This window comes from Scyliorhinus canicula, chromosome 5, assembly GCF_902713615.1.
Source record: "Scyliorhinus canicula chromosome 5, sScyCan1.1, whole genome shotgun sequence".
Classification (NCBI taxonomy): Eukaryota; Metazoa; Chordata; class Chondrichthyes; order Carcharhiniformes; family Scyliorhinidae; genus Scyliorhinus; species Scyliorhinus canicula.
Genome location: NC_052150.1, coordinates 4,267,016 through 4,291,570, shown reverse-complemented (window position 1 = coordinate 4,291,570; position 24,555 = coordinate 4,267,016). Strand labels below are relative to the sequence as shown.

Genomic DNA, 24,555 nt, shown 5'->3' with positions numbered 1-24,555 from the left:
GAGTTTGCACATTCTTCCCGTGTTAGCATGTGTGTGTCTCAACACCCCCCCCCCCCACCCCCCCCCCCCCCCCCCCCCCCCCCCCACCCCCAACCGCCACGCAATCCAAAAAGATGTGCAGGGTAGGTAAACTGGTAACACTAAATTGCCCCTTATTTGGGGGAAAAACGTTACAAATTTGAAAAAAGACCATAAAAAAAAGCAAAGTATAGTGGTTAGTAATTGAAAAGCAAAAGTTAAACTTTTCTAAAACCTTGCTTGGATTTTACTTGGAGTATTCTGCGCAATTCTGCTTTCCATTGCTGAAATGGAATATAGGGACACTGGAGAAGGTGGGAAAGAAATGAAATAGAATGAGATCTGAAATGAGAGGTTATACCTATCAGAAAAGATTAAACAGATTGAAACTCCCTGGGGAGTGACCTGATAGAGACTTTCAAGATTATGAAAGTGTTGTATAGCATAGATGAGGTGCCATCGCCACTTGTGGGTGAGATGGGGTCCTAAATATAAGATAGTCAATTTTTATGGGCCAGGGGTTAGAGAACCCCAAAGTGTATCATGGAGTTCACCTGACCCATAACTTTTAATAGATTGTGGTATGGGGCGCACACGGCCCACTCTACATGTGTGGTACAGCAGAAATGGAAAAGTAATTTTTAAAACAACACAATGTTTATTCTATGAACTCAAGTTAACCTTTTTGAAACATGCAATGAACATCTTAGCAACCATCAGTTCAAATACAACCCCCAAAGAATACAACACTGAGCAATCCTTAATAACTTCCCAAACAGCATCCACAAGACAGAAGAAACACCTTTTAACAGAAGCACATCAGGTTTACGTTCACCACTGAAAACAATTATAATTCTGAATTCACCAAATGACCAAGAGATAGTCTTTTCATGGCAGAGAGATCAACAGTACACCTGCTCTGTCTATCTTCAGCTCCAACACTGAAAACGAAACTCAAACACACCCTGCAGCAAATAGCCTAAAACAAAAGTAAAAAGCTGACAGACAACCCAGCTCCATCCACTCTCTGACATCATAGCAGTAGTAAAGACTCATTTCTTAAAGGTACTCTCACTACAGATATTTATATACACACCCATTTATAAACACCCATTTCTTAAAGGTACTCTCACATGACAAAATAATTTAAAAAGAAAAATGTAACAGGGTAATCGGGAAAGTTCTTTACCCAGAAAGTGATTCGGAAATCACTGCTACAAGCAATAGTTAAGGTGCATTAGGGGGAAGCTGGGTTTGTAGCCAGTGAAAGAAAAAGAATAGAAAGATATACTGATGGGGTTAGATAAAGGGGCAGAAGGGTATGTGGAGCATCAATACTAGCATAGAGCTTTGGGGCTGAATGGCTTGTTTCTATGCTGTAGATGCTTCATAGATAAAAGAGACAATTAAATAAATTAACAAAATGTGCTTCCTAAAGGCACTGAAATTTAATATTGTATATATATATATATATATATATGCACATATGTGAAGCCGATTATACCTTCACTTTTCCTCCAAAGTTTCAGCATAACTACGGTGTAAGATTTAATTTGTTACTTTTGATTTGAGTAACTCTACAGGTAACTGATTGATGTCAGATCGACAATGAAATGTCACTCCGTTTAAATTTCTTCAAATGTTTCTGCAGTTTTTGATGCACAACCTCTAAATCTCTCTGCTGCTTATTTACCTGGACTGCCCCCCATCTGCACAAGGCATACTTGCATGAGTTTCCTGGGCGATGCATAGTGTGGTAGGGCAGCCGCTTTTAAGGGGGTGGGCTCCACAGACCAGGTGACCGGCTGGGAGGCGAATCATGCGGGAGGGCACGAACCTTGGTTAATAGGGTGTTTGCAAGAACACGGGCCAGGAAGCCAAATTGTTGAGACCTGTCCTGTTGTGTTCTGTGCCTGTTATTTAATTGCCTTTGTCTTTCGTCAATAAACCCCTTTGTTAATTACTGGAAGTCTCTAATGTGTGTCTCGAGCCCCCCGCACATAGGTTTACAAACAAAATGAGCCCAAATTGACCTGACACTGGTTAAAGCGAGATCTCTGATATTTAAATACTTGTTTTCTTGTTGACTTGTTGAAAAGTGTTTTCTCGCTGCAACTCATCACCCTGAAGTTAAAAAGAGGAGTTGCTGTTCACCATAATCTTTCAGACCTCCCACCTGAATTCCATCTCCACCGCACCCCATACTTTCATAAGGATTCATAAACCGGGATTCCTTCCAAATATGCATCCCCTCTTCCACGGAATAATTGAAGAGAGAGAGTGGGAAACAAGAGGATGTAAGAAATCCAGAGTGGCAAACACTGACTCACTCACTATTCTCTCTGTTTGTAGCACTGCATTTGAACTCATTTGGATTAGTCTTTATGTTCAGATGAAAGCAAATGAACTCCAAAGGAAATCTTGCCCTACTGCAACTGAAACCAACTAGATGTTGAAATATATTCTGTATAGGTTCGGCCAGGGAATTTGGAGACCATTATTGCTCTGATCTATGAAGAGGAATCATGCAAAAAGCTAAAAAACAGTCATTCTGAAAATTGGATGCCAAATTTTTGAATCCTGTTGATAATGTACGCTTGTATAATGTTAGAAGACTTCCATTATGAGTCTTCAAAATCCCTGCAGAACATACAGATCTGCTTTATTAACTTGGGACCCGAAGCGTGGTACATTGGTGAGACCATGCAAACTCTGCGACAACGAATGAACGGACATCACGCGACAATCACCAGGCAGGAATGTTCCCTTCCAGTCAGGGAACACTTCAGCAGTCAAAGGCATTCAGCCTCTGATCTCCGGGTAAGCGTTCTCCAAGGCGGCCTTCAGGACGCGCGACAACACAGAATCGCTGAGCAGAAACGTATAGCCAAGTTCCGCACACATGAGTGCGGCCTCAACCGGGACCTGGGATTCATGTTGCATTACATTCATCCCCCACCATCTGGCCTGGGCTTGCGAAATCCTACCAACTGTCCTGGCTTGGGACAATTCACATCTCTTTAACCTGGTGTTACCCCTATCTCTGGATCTGTAAAGATTGAATTACCTGCAAATGCTCACATTCTAAGCATTGTCTGCCATCTTTGAATATGTCTACATATATGTTGCTTGAACATACCTCTTCATTCAGCTGAGGAAGGAGCAGTGCTCCAAAAGCTAGTGTTTGAAACAAACCTGTTGGACTTTAACCTCGTGTTGTATGACTTCTTACGAGGCTATATAAGGCTCTGGTCAGACCTCATTTGGAGTATTGTGAGCAGTTTTGGGTCGCGTATGGAACCAGGTGCTATGACTTCCGATGTGCTGGCCTAGGAAAGGGTCCAGAGGAGGTTCACAAGAATGATCTCTGGAATTAAGAGCTTGTCGTATGAGGAACGGTTGAAGACTCTGGGTCTGTGCTCGTTGGAGTTCAGAAGGATGAGGGGGGATCTTATTGAAACTTGCAGGATACTGCGAGGCCTGGATAGAGTGGACGTGGAGAGAATGTTTCCACTTGTAGGAAAAACTAGAAGCAGAGGACACAATCTCAGACCAAAGGGGTGATCCTTTAAAACAGAGATGAGAAGGAATTTCTTCAGTCAGAGGGTGGTGAATCTGTGGAACTCTTTGCCGCAGAAGGCTGTGGAGGCCAAATCACTGAGTGTCCTTAAGACAGAGATAGATAGGTTCTTGATCAAGAGGGGCTACAGGGGTTATGGGGAGAAGGCAGGAGAATGGGGATGAGAAAAATATCAGCCATGATTGAATGGCGGGGCAGACTCGATGGGCCGAGTGGCCTAATTCTGCTCCTATGTCTTATGGTCTTATGGTATGACACAATCTGGTTGACATTATTTAAATCCCAAAATTAATTTATTTTATTCTTTTGTCCACCAGACCTCATTAATAATCGTGAGTGTGTGTTTTGTTTATCAAATAGACTAAACATTGTGCATTCAACTATTATTTGGTTGCACAAGTTTATTTTTCTTGTGCTGTATGTAAATACGATCGGCGACACAATAATGCAATGTTGGATTTAAATGAGCTTTTAACCTGCGTGAAGGAAGTATCTCCACTCCATGCTCAGAAGTAATGACAGGCAATTTGAGGACAATGAGTTCTCTCTTCAGCTGAAAACAAACCATTTATCAGCACAGGTAGAATGCTGAATGGGTTAGAACACTGTGCTTTCGCCCTTGGGACCTGTGTTTATGTCTCTTCAAGGTGGTGTCGTGGAAATCTTCTTTCTGTCTGATGTCTGTCGGGTGTGTCAATTAGATTAATTTGGATGGATTTGACTCAGTTCCTGCTGCAATCCACAGCCCAAACAGCATCCCAAAAACAAAAACACATTCAAGAGCCATTCGCGCAGAAGAGTGTTTTAAACTGTGCCGGATTTTGTAACAAAATATATTTGGGGAAACTGAGTTTTGGATTAGTCGATGTTTGCGTGAAGCTGTTAATGGATGGATTTGCTGCTCAATTGAGTTTAAGGAAGGCAACACAAACAAGGAGCCTGATTCTCCCAAAACATTTCAAAGTTAATTTGTGGCGGGTTTTCCAGGGGGTTTCCCGTCAGCTCTGCTGGCGACTTCCCCACCGCTAATCAATGACACTTACTCACTTTTTTGGGCCCTGGGGAGTTTCTCACTAGTTTTGCCCACACTGAGAGTTTTTTTTAGCACTGGGCAGCTGAACTCCGAGATCGGGCCGCCATTTTGAAAGGGTGCCCCGATCTCTAAATGAGCTTGTGGCTTCTCTCCCCACCCACCCATGGGCAATGTCACCCCCCCCCCCCCCCCCCCCCCCACACACACACACACACACACACACATGGATACTACCCAACACCCCTTGAGTAAGGACACCCCACTTTGGAGCCCTGGGGATCCCCCCCCTCTTCAGCCCCCCCCCATCCTTCCAGGACCTCCAGCCAGCACCCCTCCAACCTCCCAGAGGCTCCTACTTACCTGCCCTGCACTTCCTCACCCTTAAACACCCCCCTCCACCCACATTTCCTGGGATGGCCCCCCCTCACCCCCTGACCCTTGCACTGCCACCCTGGCACCCAACCAGTGCTCCGGATTGGTCGTGCCACCCGGGCACCTTGACAGTGACAGGGTGGCAGTGCCAATGTGCCCGAGCTGCAGGGGGAGGACCAGGGAGCCACCCTGCACTTACCCTGACCACCCTGCGGTCTCCGGTGGTCTGGGAGCCGAACCCCCGATGCCGTTCCGATGCGGGTCCTGCGCAGATAGATCGTAAGTAGGTTTACGACCTAATTCCGCGAGCGTCATTTGGCCTCTCCCATTTTGGTTGGGGTTCTGACTCCGGCGTCTCGCGGGATTTGGGTGAATCCCGTCAGGCGCAGAGGCTGCCGGGGGTCCGCTGGAGGCCTCTTCTGGTAATCTCTGACCACGTAGTGCTCTCGCTGGGGTGCAATGCGGCTGGAGAATTGCGTCCAAGGAGATTTCCGGACTACGAGGAATGAACAAAATGAGAAATTAGCAGAGTGAACAGAGAGAGTTTGCTTTAATTGGATATTAGCACTCTGGCTCGCCTTTATTTGCTGCAGCTCTGAGACCATTCGGCAAGGCTGGACATCCAGGAACCTGGTTTGACTGGGACCAGTCTGATGAGAAAATTACTGGACCAAGGTCCAGGGACAAGGTCTGGGGCTAAGCTTGCTCGTGGTGTTAGACACTGCGCTTGAGAAATGATTGGAGACATTCTGTACGACATAAAACAGGGAATAATCTTTGGAGCACAATTCACAGAGCCACTTAGTTAATGTTTCGAGTGCAAGATGACTTTTCTGTGGCAGACGTGTCATTTTGAAATTTGAAACCAGCTCCACAGATGCTGTCAGATCTGCTGGGTTTTTTCAGCACTTTCTGTTTTAAATGTTGTAAATCGTGTGGCTGGCTGACAGGCTCTCACTAATATATTGCCCCAACACAATTCTAAGACTTGAATCAGGGCCCTTTTGCCTCATAATAAAGTCCTGATGCTGTGAATCATTTTGCTTCATTAAAGGTTAAGCTAATTATATATTTTTAATTGCCATTAAATTTTGTGATGCTTGCTTCAGAACACATTGATAGAACATGCATCATTAGCAATCTATTATTGTCACAAGTGGGCTTACATTAACACTGTAATGAAGCCACTGTGAAAATCCCCTAGTTGCCACATTCCGGCACCTGTTCGGGTACACAGAGGGAGAATTCAGAATGTCCAATTCACCTAACAGCACGTCTTTTGGGACTTGTGGGAGGAAACCGGAGCACCCGGAGGAAACCCACGCAGACACGAGGAGAACGTGCAGACTCCGCACAGACAGTGACCCAAGCCGGGAATCGAGCCTGGGACCCTGGCGCTATCAAGCAACAGTGCTAACCATTGTGCCATCATGCCACCCACATCAATCATGAAAATTCTGATTAGAACTTGTCAATTACAGGATTGCGGAAAAAAAACAAGAGAGATACTGTCAAAGCTTTTCGTTTTGCGCTCGAGACAAGTGCAAGAGTACCAAATTTCAAAGGATGCAACCACTTATGTCGCATGAGAAAAGGCATGCTGATGAGTTAGCAAGTCAGCTCCGATTGGTTGAGGCATTGCCATGACAATGCATCAAGGAGTGATTTTCCTCCCCACCCCTTCTTTGTTTTTGCTTATTCTAAAAAGGTGCAACGTCTGGATCTATTTCTTTTTCCTGTAGATGTCAAGCCTCTGTATATGAATATATGTAGCTTGTGCACGGTTAATTGAGCCACATTTATGAGCCCGACTGATAATCCTAAATTAGATGTTAGTGCAATTCTTAATATACTCAGGATTGTTCAGCAAGTGTTGCTCAATCCAATTACATCAGGCATTATATTTTGTGTTTAATTAGCGCAGGTTAACTGAATACAGTCAGTACTCTGCCTGTTGCAAGCAACTGAAGGGTCGAAATGTGTACGCAGACTGTAGATACAACAATCAGCACCCCTTGTCTCATGCAGCATAAATTGTTGCTTCCTTTTGAATTTGATATTGTGAATGTTCTGATGAGTGTAAGACAAAAAGCTTGAGCAGCATGTCTCTTTTTCCAGCAATACTCGAGTTCTGTATTACCAAATGACCATTTCTTAATTTCAGATAGAACAAGCAAAAAAGAAGATATTTGTCACTCACCCCAAATTAATAATCATTCGGCAGGAAATTTAACATGCATCATTGTTATTATTATTATTTAAGAATGTTCAAACTATTAAATTGTATGATTTTTGGTAAGGTGCATTTCTCAGGGTCTATGTTTGATTTTTTTTCCAGTTACCTTCCCATAATTAGTGATTTCTATGTGTTTATCTAGTTACATTCTGACCTGGACACCGGTGATGGTTCTGTAACGTATACTCTCTTGGGCCAAGGAGCTGGCTCGATCTTCACCATTGATGAGATAACGGGTGATATCCATGCGATAAAGAGCTTGGATCGTGAAGAAAAGCCTTATTATGTTCTGCGTGCACAAGCTGTAGATACATTAACCAGGAGACCCGTGGAGCCAGAATCCGAGTTTATCATTAAAGTCCAGGATATTAACGACAATGAGCCAAAGTTTCTGGATGGACCTTATGTTGCTGATGTCCCAGAAATGTCTCCTGCTGGTAAGTGGAACAGAACATAATTATGGCCGTCAGCTTTAGCTGATGCCTCAATCTATTACTGTTTTTTTTTTAATCCAGTCTCCATATATTTCCCTCCATTCATCTGTCCCATAGCTACAAGGGGAAGCTAAAATGTTCAAAATGGCTAATGCGTTTGATCCAACAATAATGGTTAGCACTGTTGCTTCACAGCGCCAGGGACCCAGGTTTGATTACCGGCTTGGGTCACTGTCTGCGCGGAGTCTGCACATTCTCCCCGTGTCTGCGTGGATTCCCTCCAGGTGCTCTGGTTTCCTCCCATAAGTCCCGAAAGACATGCTTGTTAGGTGAATTGGACATTCTGAATTCTCCCTCTGTGTACCCGAACAGGCGCCGGAAAGTGGCGACTCGGGGATTTTCACAAGAACTTTATTGCGGCGTTTATGTGAGCCTAATTGTGACAGTAAAAAAGATTATTATTATCATAAGTGATTTCCAAAAATAGACTAATGTCATCCCGGTCTTCACTGTTGTTTCTGTTGCTTTACTATTCAAAAGCACAAGAAGGGGTGACGATTGCCAGGATCAGGGTTTTCCAAGTGATCGAGTGTGGTGACCCTCAGGTTAAATCACCACCAGTCAGCTGTCTCACAAAAGGGGAGAGCAGCCTATGGTCCTCGGGGACTATGGTGATTACATTTTGTACCTGATTGACATAGTAGGAGAGACTCAGGCCATAAGAAACTACATTGGCCCAGCCCCTTGCTCTTATATCAAGGAGCACAAAATATGGGGCAGAAAACAACAATTTCAAACCAACAGAACATGAGGTAGGATATAGATTTCTGGAGTGGGGTTCTCCGGTCCTTCAGCTGCGTTTTCCCGGGCGGCGCGCCCTGCCAGCAGCATGATTCTCCGTTCCCGCAGCCGGCCAATAGGGTTTCCCATTGTGCCCACATGACGCTGTCAGAAAACCACTTGGTGTGAGTGCGCTGCCGGTGAAGCAGAGGATCCCGTCGACGGAGAATCCCACAGTTCAGGGTTCTTTCTGTGAATAATTGGCACATAGTGGGGGCGAAATTTGAGAAGTAATTCTATTGTTCATTTTTGCTGATTTTTAATTACAACAGCAAATTTATAAACCTGCTGAAGAGGGGTGAGGAGGTGTTGGAGAATTGGTCGTTCCCCAAAAGTGTGAAATGTGCCCACGGTGAATGTGCAGCTTGTTGTAAATTAGATTCCATTTCAGTTTTGCACTGACACAGTAGGGAGGTGTGCAGAACATGTATTGTGTGTTCTTGGCAAAGTCCAATTTCACCCGCAATCATTTTAGCCACGTTTATTTTTCATTGGGGTTAGAGGTGAAACAATTTGCTGAAGCTGCCCATGCCTGTGGAGGAAGGAAGTGGAGTAGATTGCAGTCTCTCAGTCATCGCTCCGGCTTTATTGCTTAAGGACAATTTTCTGCCAGTTTTGGTTTTTGACAGCTGGTCACGTCCCAAGAAAGCCAACATGCTGATAGCTGGACTTGAGTAACAACCACAAAGACGTTTTGTGAGCATTGTGCCCAGCATCTGATAAGAGCATGATTAATACTTAATGAAGTAAAACGTTGGTGAGTGAATTGATTTGAGAGTAATTGAGAGACACCGGTGTACACAATGAGTGCAGAATGATTGGGCAGCATTCTACTTTGACAATATCCTTTGATCACTGAGGCTTGGGTTGGAATTTATTCTGAATTGATAAAAATCTTCTCCCTATTTGCTGGCTTTAACTGTCCTTGGTGAGATTAGATTTGGGCTGTCTCAATCCAATTCTAGTCATTGTAAATTCACAGTATAAAACTATTTCAGCTGTGAATTGGTGTGCCATGGAACAGGATGTGCTTTTCAGTTACCTAATAAAAATTGCACAGCAGAAATGCTGTCCTCATGTTCAATTTGAGGCACATTATTTGACCGGAGCAGTTTTTCTTTCGGTCCAATCTGTGTCAAACCTCACCTGGATCAAAAATGCAAAATCATTCTTCATTCAAAGCTCCTGCAACCCTCAAATTCTGAGGAACGGGCAGACTAACCTGCATGATAGTGTAGCTCAGCATTTGATGTTCTTTTCTCCGTGATCAGCTAATCACCTGACATTTCTTTTCAGGTAATTTATACAGCGAATTACTTTTATCAATCCGAGATTTCTAAGAGCCAAGTTAACTCAGCAAAATCCACTGAACTATCACAAGGTTTCATCACAGGATCACTGACACATAATAGGGCAGAGCCTGACACTGGGACACTCTGTCGAGAGGATTGCCTCACCTGAGACCTGGCAGAAGGTTGGAGGCCAAAACATTCAACCAAATGAAGCATTCTGTCCTTTGGGGATTCAAGTGGGTCTCTCTCGAAGAGAATAGGTGCGTTCAGTCCCGGGGATGAATGAAAATAGTAGAATTATCATAGAATTTACAGTGCAGAAGGAGGCCATTCAGCCCATCGAGTCTGCACCGGCCCTTGGAAAGAGCACCCTACCTAAGCCTATACCTCCACCCTATCCCCACACCTGCACCCTATCCCCGTAACCCCACCAAATCATTTCTTAGACACTAAGGGCAATATAACATGGCCAATCCACCTAACCTGCACATCTTTGGACTGTGGAGGAAACCAGAGCACCCGGAGGAAACCCACGCAGACACGGGGAGAACAGTGACCCAAGCCGGGTATCTAACCTGGGATCTTGGAGCTGTGAAGCAACTGTGCTAACCACTGTGCTACCGTGTCGCCCTTGTGCTAGGTTATTTTCTTTGGTGACTTGGGGATGGATCCAGGCTGGGCCTCCTTCCAAGATTGAGGGTAGGTTTTGGGTCTGTGAGGGGGTGAGCACTCAAAAGATGTCTGAATTGATTTGGTGGAGTAAGCAAACCTGCCCCAAGCAAAATAGGTGCACGGTCCCTGATCCTACCTCACCTGGTGGGATTATTTATGGAGAGCTGTTGCCCAAATGCTCAGAACGGAGTATGCAGATTCCTGAACATTCAAAGGGATCGTGGTGTATCAGTCAACCCGGCGTATAAGATGATTCAATTTTTCTAGCCCCAGATATCATGGGCAGAATTGCCCGATTGCCAACGGCAAAATCGTGTTCGGCAATTGGCCGGAGAATCTCTTTTTACGCCGAAACCGACGCGAAGACGTTTTTCGGATGCTCCACCCCTTCAAAAATGGCGTAATCGCTAAGTACGCCGTTGGGACGGCCTCGGGACGTGACCGGAGCCTCTCCCACGATATTCCAACCCCGATGGGCCAAATTCCCGATGGCGTCGTCTCAGGGACTTCGCGTGGCGGCTGCAGACTGTGTTCAGCGCCGCTGCAGTCGGGGGGAGGGGGAGCCGTTCTGCTGGCAGGGGGGTCTTCGGCGGGGGCTTGGAGGAGAGGTGAGGGTTGGGCTGGGGGTGGGGAGCGGAGTTACAGGGGGCACTATCTGGCAAGCCGAGTCTGCATGTGGCCAGTGCCATGTTGTACGGTGTGGTCGCCGCAGGGCGCCGCTGTGCACCGCCCATTCTCTGTCCGTATTTGCAGGTAAAGCCGGGGGCTTTACGCTACGTGGCTGCTATCCCCCCGCCAGGCGGAGCATTGTGACAGGACTGCGCAGAACTTTTGAGACCAGGCGCCTCCTCCGGCCACAGCAGAAAATTTGGAGAATCCAGCGGGCGAGATTCTCATGGTTCTTGTATCCCCATTTTGTCAAGTAGTAACTTTGAGTGACCGTCTGCAGATACTTTTCTCTGCTTTTGGATTTAAGAAACTCCATTAAATCCATCACCAGCAGTTAAACCTATTTTGATGGTGCATCATTCCCTGACCAATATACAGGGAAAGGCAGTGGAGTAGTTTGACTGACACTGGGATAGTAGTCCAGAGCCCCAGGGAAATTCTCTGAGGATCTGGGTTCACATCCCACCACAGCCGTTGGTGCAATAGAAAATCATCTCCACTTAAAAGTCTAATGATGAAACGATTGTCAATTGTCGTTCAAAGCGCATCTGCTTCACAAATGTGAAGGAAATCTTCCGCCTTTACCTGGTCTGGCCTACATGTGACTCCAGATCTGCAGGATTGTGGTTGACTATTAAATGCCCTCTGTAATTGCCTTGCAAGTCACTTAGGTGTATCAAACCGCTACATGATAAGGAATGAAATGAAAAAGAAATGAAATGAAAATCGCTTATTGTCATAAGTAGGCTTCAAATGAAGTTACTGCGAAATGCCCCTAGTCGCCACATTCCGGCGCCTGTGCGGGGAAGCTGGTACGGGAATTGAACCGTGCTGCTGGCCTGCCTTGGTCTGCTTTAAAAGCTAGCTATTTAGCCCCGTGCTAAACTAGCCCCTGAAACCGGACGAAACACCCGGTATTAATCTAGGCACTGGAAATGGCCAGGCAAACCTAAATATGAGGTGACAACCTGGTGAAGCTACAACAGAGGACCATTTGAGTGCCAAACAGCAGAAGCAAGAAGTAATAGACAGAGCGAAGCAATTCCACAATGAACAGATCTGGTCTAAGCTCTGCAGTGCTGCTTCATCCAGCTGTGAATCGCAGTGGACAATTAAAAAACTCACTGGAAGAGGAGGCGACACAAATATCCCCATCCTCGATGATGGCACCTCATTATTAGGTTTGCCTGGTGTTGCTCCTGGCATGCCCTCCTGTACTCATCATTGAACCAGGGTTGATCCATGGCTGGGTGCTAATGGTAGGGTGGGGGATATGACAAGCCATGGGTTACAGATTGTGGTTGAATACAATTCTGCTGCTGGCCCACAGCATCTCAAGGTGATTCAGTCTAGAGTTGCTCGATCGGTTTGAAATCAATGACGGTGGAGCCCAGCGGATCGTACAAAAGACAAGGCTGAAGCATTTGCAGCAATCTCCAGCCAGAAGTGCTGACTGGATGATCCAACTCGGCTTCCTCTGGATGTTCCCAGCCTCACAGATACCAGACTCAGCCAATCTGATTCACTCCACATGATATCAATGAACTGATGAAGGCACTGGATACTGAAAAGGCTATGGGCCCTGACAATATAATGGAAATAGTACTGAAGACTTGTGTTCCAGATTTTGCTGCACCCGTAGCCAAGCTGTTCCAGTAGAGCGATGATAGTGGTATTTACCTGGCAATGTGGACAATCACCAGATATAGCCTGCACACAACAAGCAGGACAAACCCAACCCGGACAGCGACCATCACATTAGCTTACACTCAATTATTAGTTAGGTGATGGAAGGGGCTTCCAAGTATTGCTTAACCTGCTCACTGACATTCAGTTTGGATTCCACCAGGGCCACTCAGTTCCTGACCTCATTATGGCTTTGGTTCAAACATGGACAAGAGATCTGAACTCCCTGAAGTGAGATTGACATCAAGGCCACATTTGACCGAGTATGGCATCAAGGAACCCAAGCAAAACTGAAATCAATGGGAATCAGAGGGAAAGCTCTCCACTAATCGAAGTCCCATCCAACACAAAGGAAAATGGTTGTGGAGGTTGGAGGCTGATCATCGCAGTTCCAGACCATCATTGCAGGAGTTCTTCAGGGTAGTGTCCTTGGCCCAACCATCTTCAGTTGAGTCATCAATGACCTTCCTTTCATCGTAAGGTCAGAAGTGGAGAAGTTTGTAGATGACTGCACGATGTTCAGCACCATTCATGACTCCTCAGACAATGAAGCAGTTCATGTCCAAATCCAGCAAGACCTGGACAATATCTAGGCTTGGGCTGACAAGTTACATTCATGCCACACAAGTCACATCTCCAATAAGAGAGGATTTAACCATCGCTCTTGAAAATTAATAATATTTTCATCGCTGAATCCCCTACTATCAACATGCTGGGGGTTACCATTGAGCAGAAAATGAACTTGACGAGCAGATAAATACTGTGGCTATAAGTGCAGGTCAGAGGCTAGGAGTACTGTGGCGAATAAATAACCTCCTGGCTCCCCAAAGCCTGCTGGGAGTTTGATGGAATACTCCCTCATCCACTGATATATAGTAGCAGCCACTTCTGCCATCTACAAGATGCACTTCAGGAAACTCACCAAGATTCCTTGGACAGCACTGTCCAATCTTGAGGCTCCTACCATCAAGAAGGACGAGAGCAGGAGAGAGTTCCTGTCCAAGCCACTCACCATACTGACCTGAAACCATATCACCGTTCCTTCACTGTCACTTAGCCCAAATCTGGAAATCCCTCCCTAACTGCATTGTTGGTCTACCTACACCACAGGGACTGCACCGGTTCAAGAAGGCAGCTGTTGACTTCTTTATTTCTATGTGAACCACAAGCTGTTTCTTATATTGACCGAATGACCACACAACCAGTACATTAGTCCAAAAGACAGTTTATTAACAAACACACTTGTTTTATATGCAATGATTCACGCGGCTATGCACTAAACTAAACCTATTAGCTAAGATGATCTTCACTTAACTTTGGGGTGACCGGCTCTGTGCGGGAGATAAGGCCTTTATCTGTGTCCACGTGGGTCAGTTGGAAGTCATCAGGTTTGTCTCGGCTGGACTCGTCCTTCAGGTTGAACTTGGCTGGTTGATATGATGCAATTGGTCGCACACAGGCAGGTCCAAAAGAGGGCGATCCCGAGTGCACAAGGCTTCTTATCCTTCTTCTCTTTTGCGTCCTTTTGGGTGGTCCTATATCTAGCCCCAATGGATCGATAGTGTTTTGATCACCCTCATTGATCCTGGCCAATTAGGGGGCGGATACTGATGGAACCATCAATTCATTAGACGCGTGCTTTAAGATATGAACAGTGGTTTTAATCTACTTACAACAGAGCCAGCCTGTTCCGCGTTGAACTCTCGATGAACTGAATGACTGGCTCTGAGCATTGGTATTTATACAGCAGTCCAGGGTGAGGAGTCGTGGGCGGAGCCAAGGGTGGAGCCCTGTACAAATGCCTAAGCATTCCCAGCGCTACTCCCCCTAGTGGCCGGGCAACACAACTGCGCTTGCAAATGGATGGTCTCATGTATATACAATACAGTGTGAATTATGGAGTTACATTCACCACAGATACCTCGATGGCTGGGCGGGCCCGAGCGATCATTGTCCTCGGCACGTAGGCCTTTCCAAATAAGGGGAAGTGGTGCCGGTTAGTCTGCTACTGCTGTAGCTCCTTGATTCAAACTCTATTGTCCTGGGGGAAATAGTGATTAACTTTTAATGGTTGCAAGCTTTGGTCAGGTCTGGCTTCTTTGCACAATACACAGAGGCTGTGTACTTGTCTGTGTCCAAGTTGACCACAATTCCCATGGTCCTTTGCAGGTGGCCATTTTAGATGGCTACACAGTTCACCGCCACCTTCTCAAGGACAATTAGAAATGGACAATAAATGCTGGCCGAGCCAGGTCCCATGAAGGAACAACCAAAAAAATAACATCGGTCAGGATGTGCAAAGTTAATTACATGCACTGGCGTGTAATTGATCAGAAAACATTGGATAAGCCAAGGGCTTGACTTTTTCACATCTAAAGGAAAGAAAGGCTTGGATTCATATCGTGCCTTCCATGGTCACTGAATGTCCCAAAAACCTTGCCGCTGTTGATGTAGTTTTGAAATATAATCACTGTTGTGATGTAGGAGATGCAGCAGCCATTTTGTACAAAGCAAGCTCCCAGACACAGCGTGATAATAACCAGATAATTAGTTTTTGTGTTCTAAGTTAATTGACAAATATTGGCCAAGACCTTTGGGATTAATCCCCTGCTTCTATTTTAAATAATAAAGTAAACTTATTAATTATGGTTTGATAGTGATGGAGCTCAGATTTCCAAACTCTTGTGAAAATATGGTCATGGAATATAAGCTGGTGATCCAATATTTGTTTTATCCAATTAGGCCAATTTTCACAGTTTAGTGGTGCGAACATTAAGGTAACACCGAATCATTAAATAACCACTGCAGATTGGAGAATGTTGCTCTTGATAAAATCTGACGCTATTTGAAACGGTCGGCTGTTTAGACCATAGTAACATTGACATGTTTATTATTTGTTAATGAGGTTGTCACACAGTTTTTATCTAATTGATATTCAGTCTGCATTTTACAAAGACACTTGCCTTCATTAAAGGCAGGTTTCTGAGGAAAAAACATGCTCCGAGTGTAATGGGTTGAAAAATATTGCTGCAGTCAGATATTTCAAATCATATGTTCCATCTGGAATTGTTTTTATTACAAATTTAGTCAGGCAGGAAGAAAGAGGAACTGTCCAAAGTTGTTGGTTGCGAAAAAAAACCATTTCATATCTGCCACTATAATTTTATTCAGTCCAATTCCCTCCTCACCCACGTATGCTCCAGATGAATTATACCTTCTGATTAACAGACGGTAAAATGACATTGCAAATCACTTGGTTTCCATTTCCATACAAAACTACACTTCCAGTGTAACATTCCCATGACAAACATATAACCCTATTTTTAGTGATACTTACTTGTTCTGAAGGGTAAATATTAACTCAGACTCTGGGAATAATTTCCCAGCTTTTTCATGAAATAGTGCAGGGGGATCTTTGATGTCTAACAGAGAGGGTAGACAAAGTCCGTGTAACATCTGCTCCGTGTAACCAGCTTTTTGCTCAAAGCGAAAGTAAAAGCAGTGTCACAGCTCAGCTCCACCCACACACTGACATCACTGCAGCTATTTGATTAACACCCATTTCTTAAGGGGACTCTTGCACGGCATAATGCTTAGATAACGAGTATACTCTGCAAAGCTCAAAAGCAGCAAAACATCCATGAACACTGATTTTCACGAAGCCATGAAGAATATTCATAAATGTTTGCCTTGCCCCAGCAAAACTCTTCCTGCCCCCCCAGTGCCTCCTCCATGATCACATTCTGTCATTTCTAACTCCAGGCCTCCAGCTTGTCCCCACAAAGGATTGCCCAGTTTGCTGGCCCCTCGCTTGATCAACACACAGCTAGTGGGAGTTGTTTAGCAGTGTTACAATGGTGACTCAAAGCCGCTAAAATGGCCCAGTCTCTTGCTGAGGATAGCAGAAAGCTGGCAAATCAGCACACCTGCCACCCACTCGATGCACGGCAAAGTGAAAAGTGTCCTGGGTAGCTGTTTGTTTAGGTCTGTGACCGATCGCTAGATTCCACTGTTACTCTGTTACCTTCACCAGCAGTGCTTCAGATCCCTACTGAAGCATTCAGTGGAATAAATGCACCATGGAATTCCATGCATAGTCCAATGAACATCGATTCCAGGGTCAAACACACCTTAGGAAGCACATATTTATTGATCTTGAAGTAAGTGCAGCAGAGATTTGCTGAAATGATACCTAGGTTTTAAGCTACAAGTAAAGATTAAACAAGCTAATGTGATTTTCATTGGAATTTAGAAAGTTAAGGGACGTTTGACTGAAGTTTTCAATGGGTGATTGGTCTGGCAGATTGGGAGAAACCGGCCAAAATTATCCGCCTCACGATGCCGTAAATGTGAACCACTATCGGGCAGAGAATCGGGCATACGGCCAAAATCGGGGTCCTCGCCCACTGCCAATGATTCAGGCGCCATGCACTGGCAACTCGCTGGTGGTGGTTACAGGTTTGCACCCTGCGCCGATGGTGGCATGCAAAACTGGCATTTGTCCACTTCATGCACCCCCCCCCCCCCCCCTCCCCAGGTTGATCTCTCGCTAGCGTGAATTACTGCAAGTATTTTCAAACGTAGTCTGTCGCCATAGCTGCAGAGGGGTGGGGGGGGGGGGGCTAAACATACACTGCAAAACCTTTGAAAACTGTCCGAGCTCACCCAGGCCACCCCTCTGGACACACTCATAGCCCTGCTGAGGGACCAGCTCAATAAGACCCCACCAGGTGTTTGCACTCCTCAGAAGCGCTGCCCCATTGCAGAGGAAACAAGGGACCATCAGAGCTCACCCCAACTAGAGGACCCCTGCACCGCAGCCTTTGGAGCCCTCCCTGGTTCTCTGCCCCTCTCAGGGCAGAGTCTTCACCAGTGACTCCCACTTCTCCGAATCACCAGCTGTCCCCTCCTGGTGCGGCTGGCAGCACTGACTGCCACTGCCACCACCTCCCAGGTGCTGTTTAGGAGTGTAGGCTTGAGTCTGCAGCCCACGCTGGGCAAGAAGGTGTCCCTCCGCTCCTCACTTGCATGGAGCAGTGGGTCCACCTCGGACACACGACCTCGAGAAGCAGGTCTTCTCTGAGCCATCTTTATAAGAATAATCTTTATTGTCAAAAGTAGGTTTACATTAACACTGCAATGAAGTTCCTGTGAAAAGCCTCTAGTCCCCATATTCTGGCACCTGTTCGGGCACACTGAGGGAGAATTCAGAATGTCCAAGTTACCTAACAGCACGTCTTTCAGGACTTGTGGGAGGAAACCGGAGCAGCCGGAGGAAACCCACAGACACGGGGAGAATGTGCAGACTCCACACAGACAGTGACCCAAGCTGTAAACCGAACCCACAACCCTGGAGCTGTGAAGCAACTCTACTACCCACTGTGCTGCCCATGGGTGCAGTGAGTGTGAGGTACGTGGAGCGCTTAAAAACAGCTCCAGCTGCTAGGATTTTTGGTGCTAGCTGTGGCCCCAGTGGTTAAAACATCTGCTGGCCCAGGTATTACACATTCTTCATCTCAGCAGAGTGCTGGCTCATTAGCATGTCCTGAATTGCTCCAGAAAGAGTGCCCCAATGGGAACGTGAACCACTCCCAATTCAGTCCCGACATCAACACGTAGGCGGATTCTTCGGTCCCGCCTGCCCGAGGTCAACAGATCTTTATACGGACAACATCCCATCGGTGGCGGGCGCGGCCAAAGAATCCAGCCCTTAGTCTCCCAAACGGAGAATTTCACCCACTATTCCCACTAATCGGGGAGTATGCGTCTATGTCCAAAAATTAGGGACAATACTTTTTAGAAGTGGCAGAAGTTTTGACCTATTGGTGCTGGGACGAACTCTTAATTTTAAATCTCAGCTTGCGTGATTTTTGTTCGCTCAAGATTTTGAGGGATATGGAGCAGAGACCAACGAGTTAGGTCGCAGATCAGCAACAGTCTCATTAAATGGCAGGACGAGCTCACGGGCCTTATGATCCCATGTTCCTATTAACTCCCATTCTGCCAGCACTCAGCTCAATCGCTTTCTCACTTTTTTTAGTTTGGTTATTATTTTTTTTCTGTCAACGACTCAATCTTCTGCCAGTGCGCTTCACAGATCTGTGAGCAAACAATTCTGTTCTCGCGGATGAGCGGCCATCAAGTCGCACTCATATCTTTCATTCGCATGAAGCATATCTCATTATCCCAATTTCATTCCCATTTAACTTCAGTCCAATAATCCTGCCACTTAAATTATAGATATAAATAGTTTATAACTATATCTGATTGTAAGTGATACTACATCATCCTTTGCATGATCTATTCTGTCGTGCATGTTGGAGCTAAATGCTCAAAAACAAACTTTAGATGTGTGCCACACTTGAGTAGAATGCCATTTGGTTAATTTAACCGATCTGACTGTTTATATATCAGATACCAGTGTATATATTTTTTATTTCTGTTAATTTACAACCATTTATTTTTCAGTTATACCCAATGAGAATTTAATGCTGCCTCCCTTTGTCGTTGGTTAAAATTGAAAGTCAAATCAGGGGTGCAGGACATCCTGAGGCACGTTTCCATTAGAACTTTGACATGGCAGTTCATTGAAGCTGATGTCCTCATGCATTCTGAATCACATTCCAAACTGATTCCTGTGGAGGACGGTTAGGGGATTCCCTGGAGCTGGCCGCCTCCCTTCAAGTGGGTTCAGCATTGCACCAAGTACAATTACAATCAATTATTCGCTTTTGAGCAAAGAGTTGACTTGCTCTGGACCATGATGTATGATAATTGCAGCTGGGCAGCACATTAGGGAATAATAGCTGGAACCCATTCTGCAGTATTTAAAATCTGTAAACCAAGCATGCAATAATCCTAAAATTGAGATAGAAATTTAGCTGGACCGCAGTTGAAATGTATGGGAATAAAACAGAAACATTTTCCCCACTGTAAACTAGCCATTTGGGAGAACACTCCTGTTTGGGGCTGGTATGTACCTGGATACATGTTTAAGAATATGGCTGGAATTCTCTGGTGCTTGGGAGTCACTTGTCCTGACATCAGCACACCACCGCCAGCAGGATTCACAGCAGCCTGGGATAGTTTCAATGGGAAATTCCATCAGCGAACAGCACACCACAAAGAAACGTGCGGCTGGGGAACTGGAGAATTCAGCCCAAAATCCCACTGCAGCACCCACACAATCACCTGTTACTTAGTATTCATACCCATGTGTTTTATCAACTACTTCTCACTGCAGCAAGTATCAGCCCTTAGCCAACTTTCGCTGTTATTCCTGCACAGGGTTAATAATTTCAAGACATAATCCTGCAGCTGTATAAAGGTCTGGGTAAACCTCATCTCTCCAGTTCTGGGCAGTACCCCTCAGAAAGAATATATGGAGGGAGTGCGGCGAAGATTCAGCAGAACGTAACCAGGGCTCCAGGGGTTAGATTACCAGGAGAGATTCCATTAGCCTGGCTTGCGTTGCCTGGAATATAAAAGGGGTGATTTGATTGAAGTTTTTATATTTTGAAAGGGATTGATAAAATAGAGAGACTTTTATTTTCTGCTGGTGCAAGTGTCTGGGACCAGGAGACATAATCTGAAAATAGGAGAGAGGTCAATCAGGAGAGAAGCGAGAAATCACCTAGTCATATAAAATCGAGCAGAAGTGTGGAATCCCTCCTACAAAACTTTGCTCGCTCAATAAATCACATTAGACGTAAGATTAATAGATTTTTTGCTCAAGCAGAACAGAAAAGGATATGATGCCAAGGCAGGATACACAGGATACACAGCACAGGTAGATGGAGTTAGGATACCATTATGCAATCATGATGATCTCACTGAATGGTGAAACAGACCTGAGGACTTGATTGGCCGCAACCAATTACTATGTTCCTATTACAGCACAGTACTAGAATGGTGTTTGTTTGGTATCAGCAATTTCAACGTTATTTCCGGGTTATTGTCCAGATCTCAGTTCTCTTTAAAGTATCCCAGTTGATGCTCCCCAGCGCAAGGAACTCTCCTTCCGCTGTGTGTGACTTAGAGGTGTCCTCTATCGAACATAGAACATAGAACAGTACAGCACAGAACAGGCCCTTCGGCCCTCAATGTTGTGCCGAGCCATGATCACCCTACTCAAACCCACGTATCCACCCTATAACAGTAACCCAACAACCCCCCTTAACCTTACTTTTATTAGGACACTACGGGCAATTTAGCATGGCCAATCCACCTAACCCGCACATCTTTGGACTGTGGGAGGAAACCGGAGCACCCGGAGGAAACCCACGCACACAGGGGGAGGACGTGCAGACTCCACACAGACAGTGACCCAGCCGGGAATCGAACCTGGGACCCTGGAGCTGTGAAGCATTTATGCTAACCACCATGCTACCCTGCTGCCTCGAAGTTGTGAATATGGTGCTACTAATGCAAAGTAATGTTCTATGTTCTAAGACACAAGCTTTGACTGGTGAGGCCATCTTCTGGCCATTCTTCCTGCTTCTGCTCCATTGCATCAATGCTGTCACATAACTAACTCATGAAACAGCCTTTCAGGAATGCGGGTGACTTTGATGGTGTCCTGGGCTTGAGAATAGTGCTCACCGGTGTCTGTGTGGTGCTCAATGCTTCGCTACGAAGAACCACCTCATCGTACTTTTCATGATAACTGAAAGAAGCCTTTAAGTGGGATTTGATATGAAACCTCTCCTGTTGGTTCTATATTTATTTGCTTACAAGTCGTGAAGGATTGCTCTTGTATTTCTCCAAACGTTACAGATATATTCAGAGAACATAAAGGATTAACCTGTTGGAATATTTATTGTGTGTTTTGCAGGTTCCTTTGTGCTTCAGATAACAGCAACGGATGCTGATGACCCAACGTATGGAAACAGTGCCAGGGTGGTGTACAGCATCCTGCAGGGACAGCCATACTTTTCAGTGGATCCCAAAACAGGTAATTGGTTTTCTTTCTAAAATGAATAATTTATTTTTTACATTCAAGCAACAATTTGTAAATTTGCCTCGCCATGGCTCTGAGGGTGAAGTTCTCTTGTCAGAATGTGAGCTCAAATTCCACTGAGATTTGAGCACAAACTCCAGGCTGAAACTCCACCCCTGTACTGAAGGATTCCTATAGTGATGGAGGTGCCAATTTTGGAAGAAATATTAAACTAAGGCCCCATTACTCTCTCGCGTGGGCTGAAAAGACACCACTGCACTATTGTGAATGAGACAGAGCAGTTCCCTCTGGTGTAGAACAGAGAACATAGAACAGTGCAACACAGAGCAGGCCGTTCAGCCCTCAATGTTGTGCCGAGCATTGTCCGAAACCAAGATCAAACTATCCCACTCCCTGTCATTCTGGTGGGCTCCATGTGCCTATCCAATAACCGCTTGAAAGTTCCTAAAGTGTCCGACTCCACTATCACAGCAGGCAGTCCATTCCACACCCTAACCACTCTCTGAGTAAAGAACCTACCTCAGACATCCCTCCTATATCTCCCACCCTGAACCTTATAGTTATGCCCCCTTGTAACAGCTACATCCACCCGAGGAAATAGTCTCTGAACGTCCACTCTATCTATCCCCCTCATCATTTTATAAATCTCTATTAAGTCGCCTCTCATCCTCCACCGCTCCAAAGAGAAAAGCCCTAGCCCCCTCAACCTTTCCTCATAAGACTTATCCTGAAAACCAGGCAGCATCCTGGTAAATCTCCTTTGCACCCTTTCCAATACTTCCACATCCTACCTACAGTGAGGTGACCAGAACTCCACACAATACTCCAAAAGTGGTCTCACCAGGGTCATGTTTAGTTGCAGCATAACTCCGTGGCTCTTAAACTCAAGCCCCCTGTTAATAAACGCTATCCACTTGAGTGGCAACCTTCAGAGATCTGTGGACACGAACCCCAAGATCTCTCTGTTCCTCCACATTCCTCAGAACCCTGCTGTTGACACTGTAATCCGCATTAAAATTTTTCCTACCAAAATGAATCACCTCGCACTTATCAGGGTTACACTCCATTCGTCATTTTTCGGCCCAGCTCTACATTCTGTCAATGTCTCTTTGCAGCCTACAATAGCCCTCCACTTCATCCACTACTCCACCAATCTTGGTGTCATCAGCAAATTTACTGACCCACCCTTCAGCCCCCTCCTCCAAGTCATTGATAAAAATCACAAACAGCAGAGGACCCAGCACTGATCCCTGTGGTACACCGCTGGTAACTGGTCTCCAGTCTGAAAATTTTCCATCCACCACCACCCTCTGTCTTCTACGTGATAGCCAGTTACTTATCCAATTGGCCCAATTTCCCTCTATCCCACACCTCCTTACTTTTTTCATGAGCCGACCATGGGGAACCTTATCAAACGCCTTACAGCAATCCATGTATATGACATCAATTGCTCTACCTTCATCTACACACCTAGTTACCTCCTCAAAGAATTCAATCAAATTTGTGAGGCAAGACTTACCCTTCACGAATCCGTGTTGACTATCCCGGATTAAGCTGCATCTTTCGAAATGGTTATAAATCCTATCCTTCAGGACCTTTTCCATTAACTTACCGACCACCGAAGTAAGACCTGGCCGATAATTACCAGGTCATTCCTATTCCCTTTCTTGAACAGAGGAACAACATTCGCGACTCTCCAATCCTCTTGCACTATCCCCGTGGGCAGTGAGGATCCAAAGATCAAAGCCAAAGGCTCTGTAATCTCATCCCTTGCCTCCCAAAATATCTTTGGATATATCCCATCTGGCCCAGGGGACTTGTCGACCCTCAGGTTTTTCAAAATTGCTAGTACATCCTTCCTCAGAACATCTATCTCCTCCAGCCTACTAGCCTGTATCACACTCTCATCCTCAAAAACATGGCCCCTCTCGTTGGTGAACACTGAAGAAAAGTATTCATTCAACACCTCTCCTATTTCTTCTGACTCCATGCACAATATCCCACTACTGTCCTTGACCGGCCGTACCCTCACCCTGGTCATTCTTTTATTTCTCACATGAGTAAAAAACCTTGGGGTTTTCCTTGATCCAACCCGCCAAGGACTTCTCATGCCCCCTCCTGGCTCTCCTGAGCCCTTTTTTGAGCTCATTCCTTGCTACCTTGTAACCCTCAAGCGACCCAACTGAACGTTGTTTTCTCATCCTTACATACTCTTCATTTTTCCTCTTGACAAAACATTCAACCTCTTTAGTGAACCATGGTTACCTCACACGACCATTTCCTCCCCGCCTGACAGGGACATACCTATCACGCTGTATTTGTTCCTTGAACAAGCTCCACTTTTCATTTGTGCCTTTCCCTGACAGTTTCTGTTCCCATCTTATGCTCCCTAATTCTTGCCTAACCACATCATAATTACCCTTCCCCCAATTATAAACCTTACCCTGCCGTATGGCCCTATCCCTCTCCATTGCAATAGTGATAGACACCGAATTGTGGTCACTATCTCCAAAGAGCTCTCCCACAAACAAATCTAACACTTGGCCCGGTTCATTACCCAGTACCAAATCCAATGTGGCCCCTCCTCTTGTCGGCCTATCCACATATTGTGTCAGGAAACCCTCCTGCACACACTGTACAAAAACTGCCCCATCCGAACTGTTCGACCTATAGAGGTTCCAATCAATATTTGGAAAGTTAAAGTCACCCATGACAACTACCCTGAGACCTCCACACCTATCCATAATCTGTTTTGCAATTTCTT

General features: G+C 45.5%; 1 protein-coding gene across 6 annotated transcripts in view; it reads left to right on the top strand.

Annotated features, from left to right (window-relative positions):
• LOC119965742 (cadherin-12-like) overlaps nt 1-24,555 on the top strand; it is a 722,197-nt gene that overhangs the window by 475,359 nt on the left and 222,283 nt on the right. For all 6 annotated transcript variants that reach the window (XM_038796516.1, XM_038796515.1, XM_038796521.1 and 3 more), the window contains 2 exons: nt 7,382-7,676; nt 21,666-21,785. In XM_038796516.1, the coding sequence (XP_038652444.1) occupies nt 7,382-7,676; nt 21,666-21,785 (415 nt within the window). The remainder of the gene's footprint in view (nt 1-7,381; nt 7,677-21,665; nt 21,786-24,555) is intronic.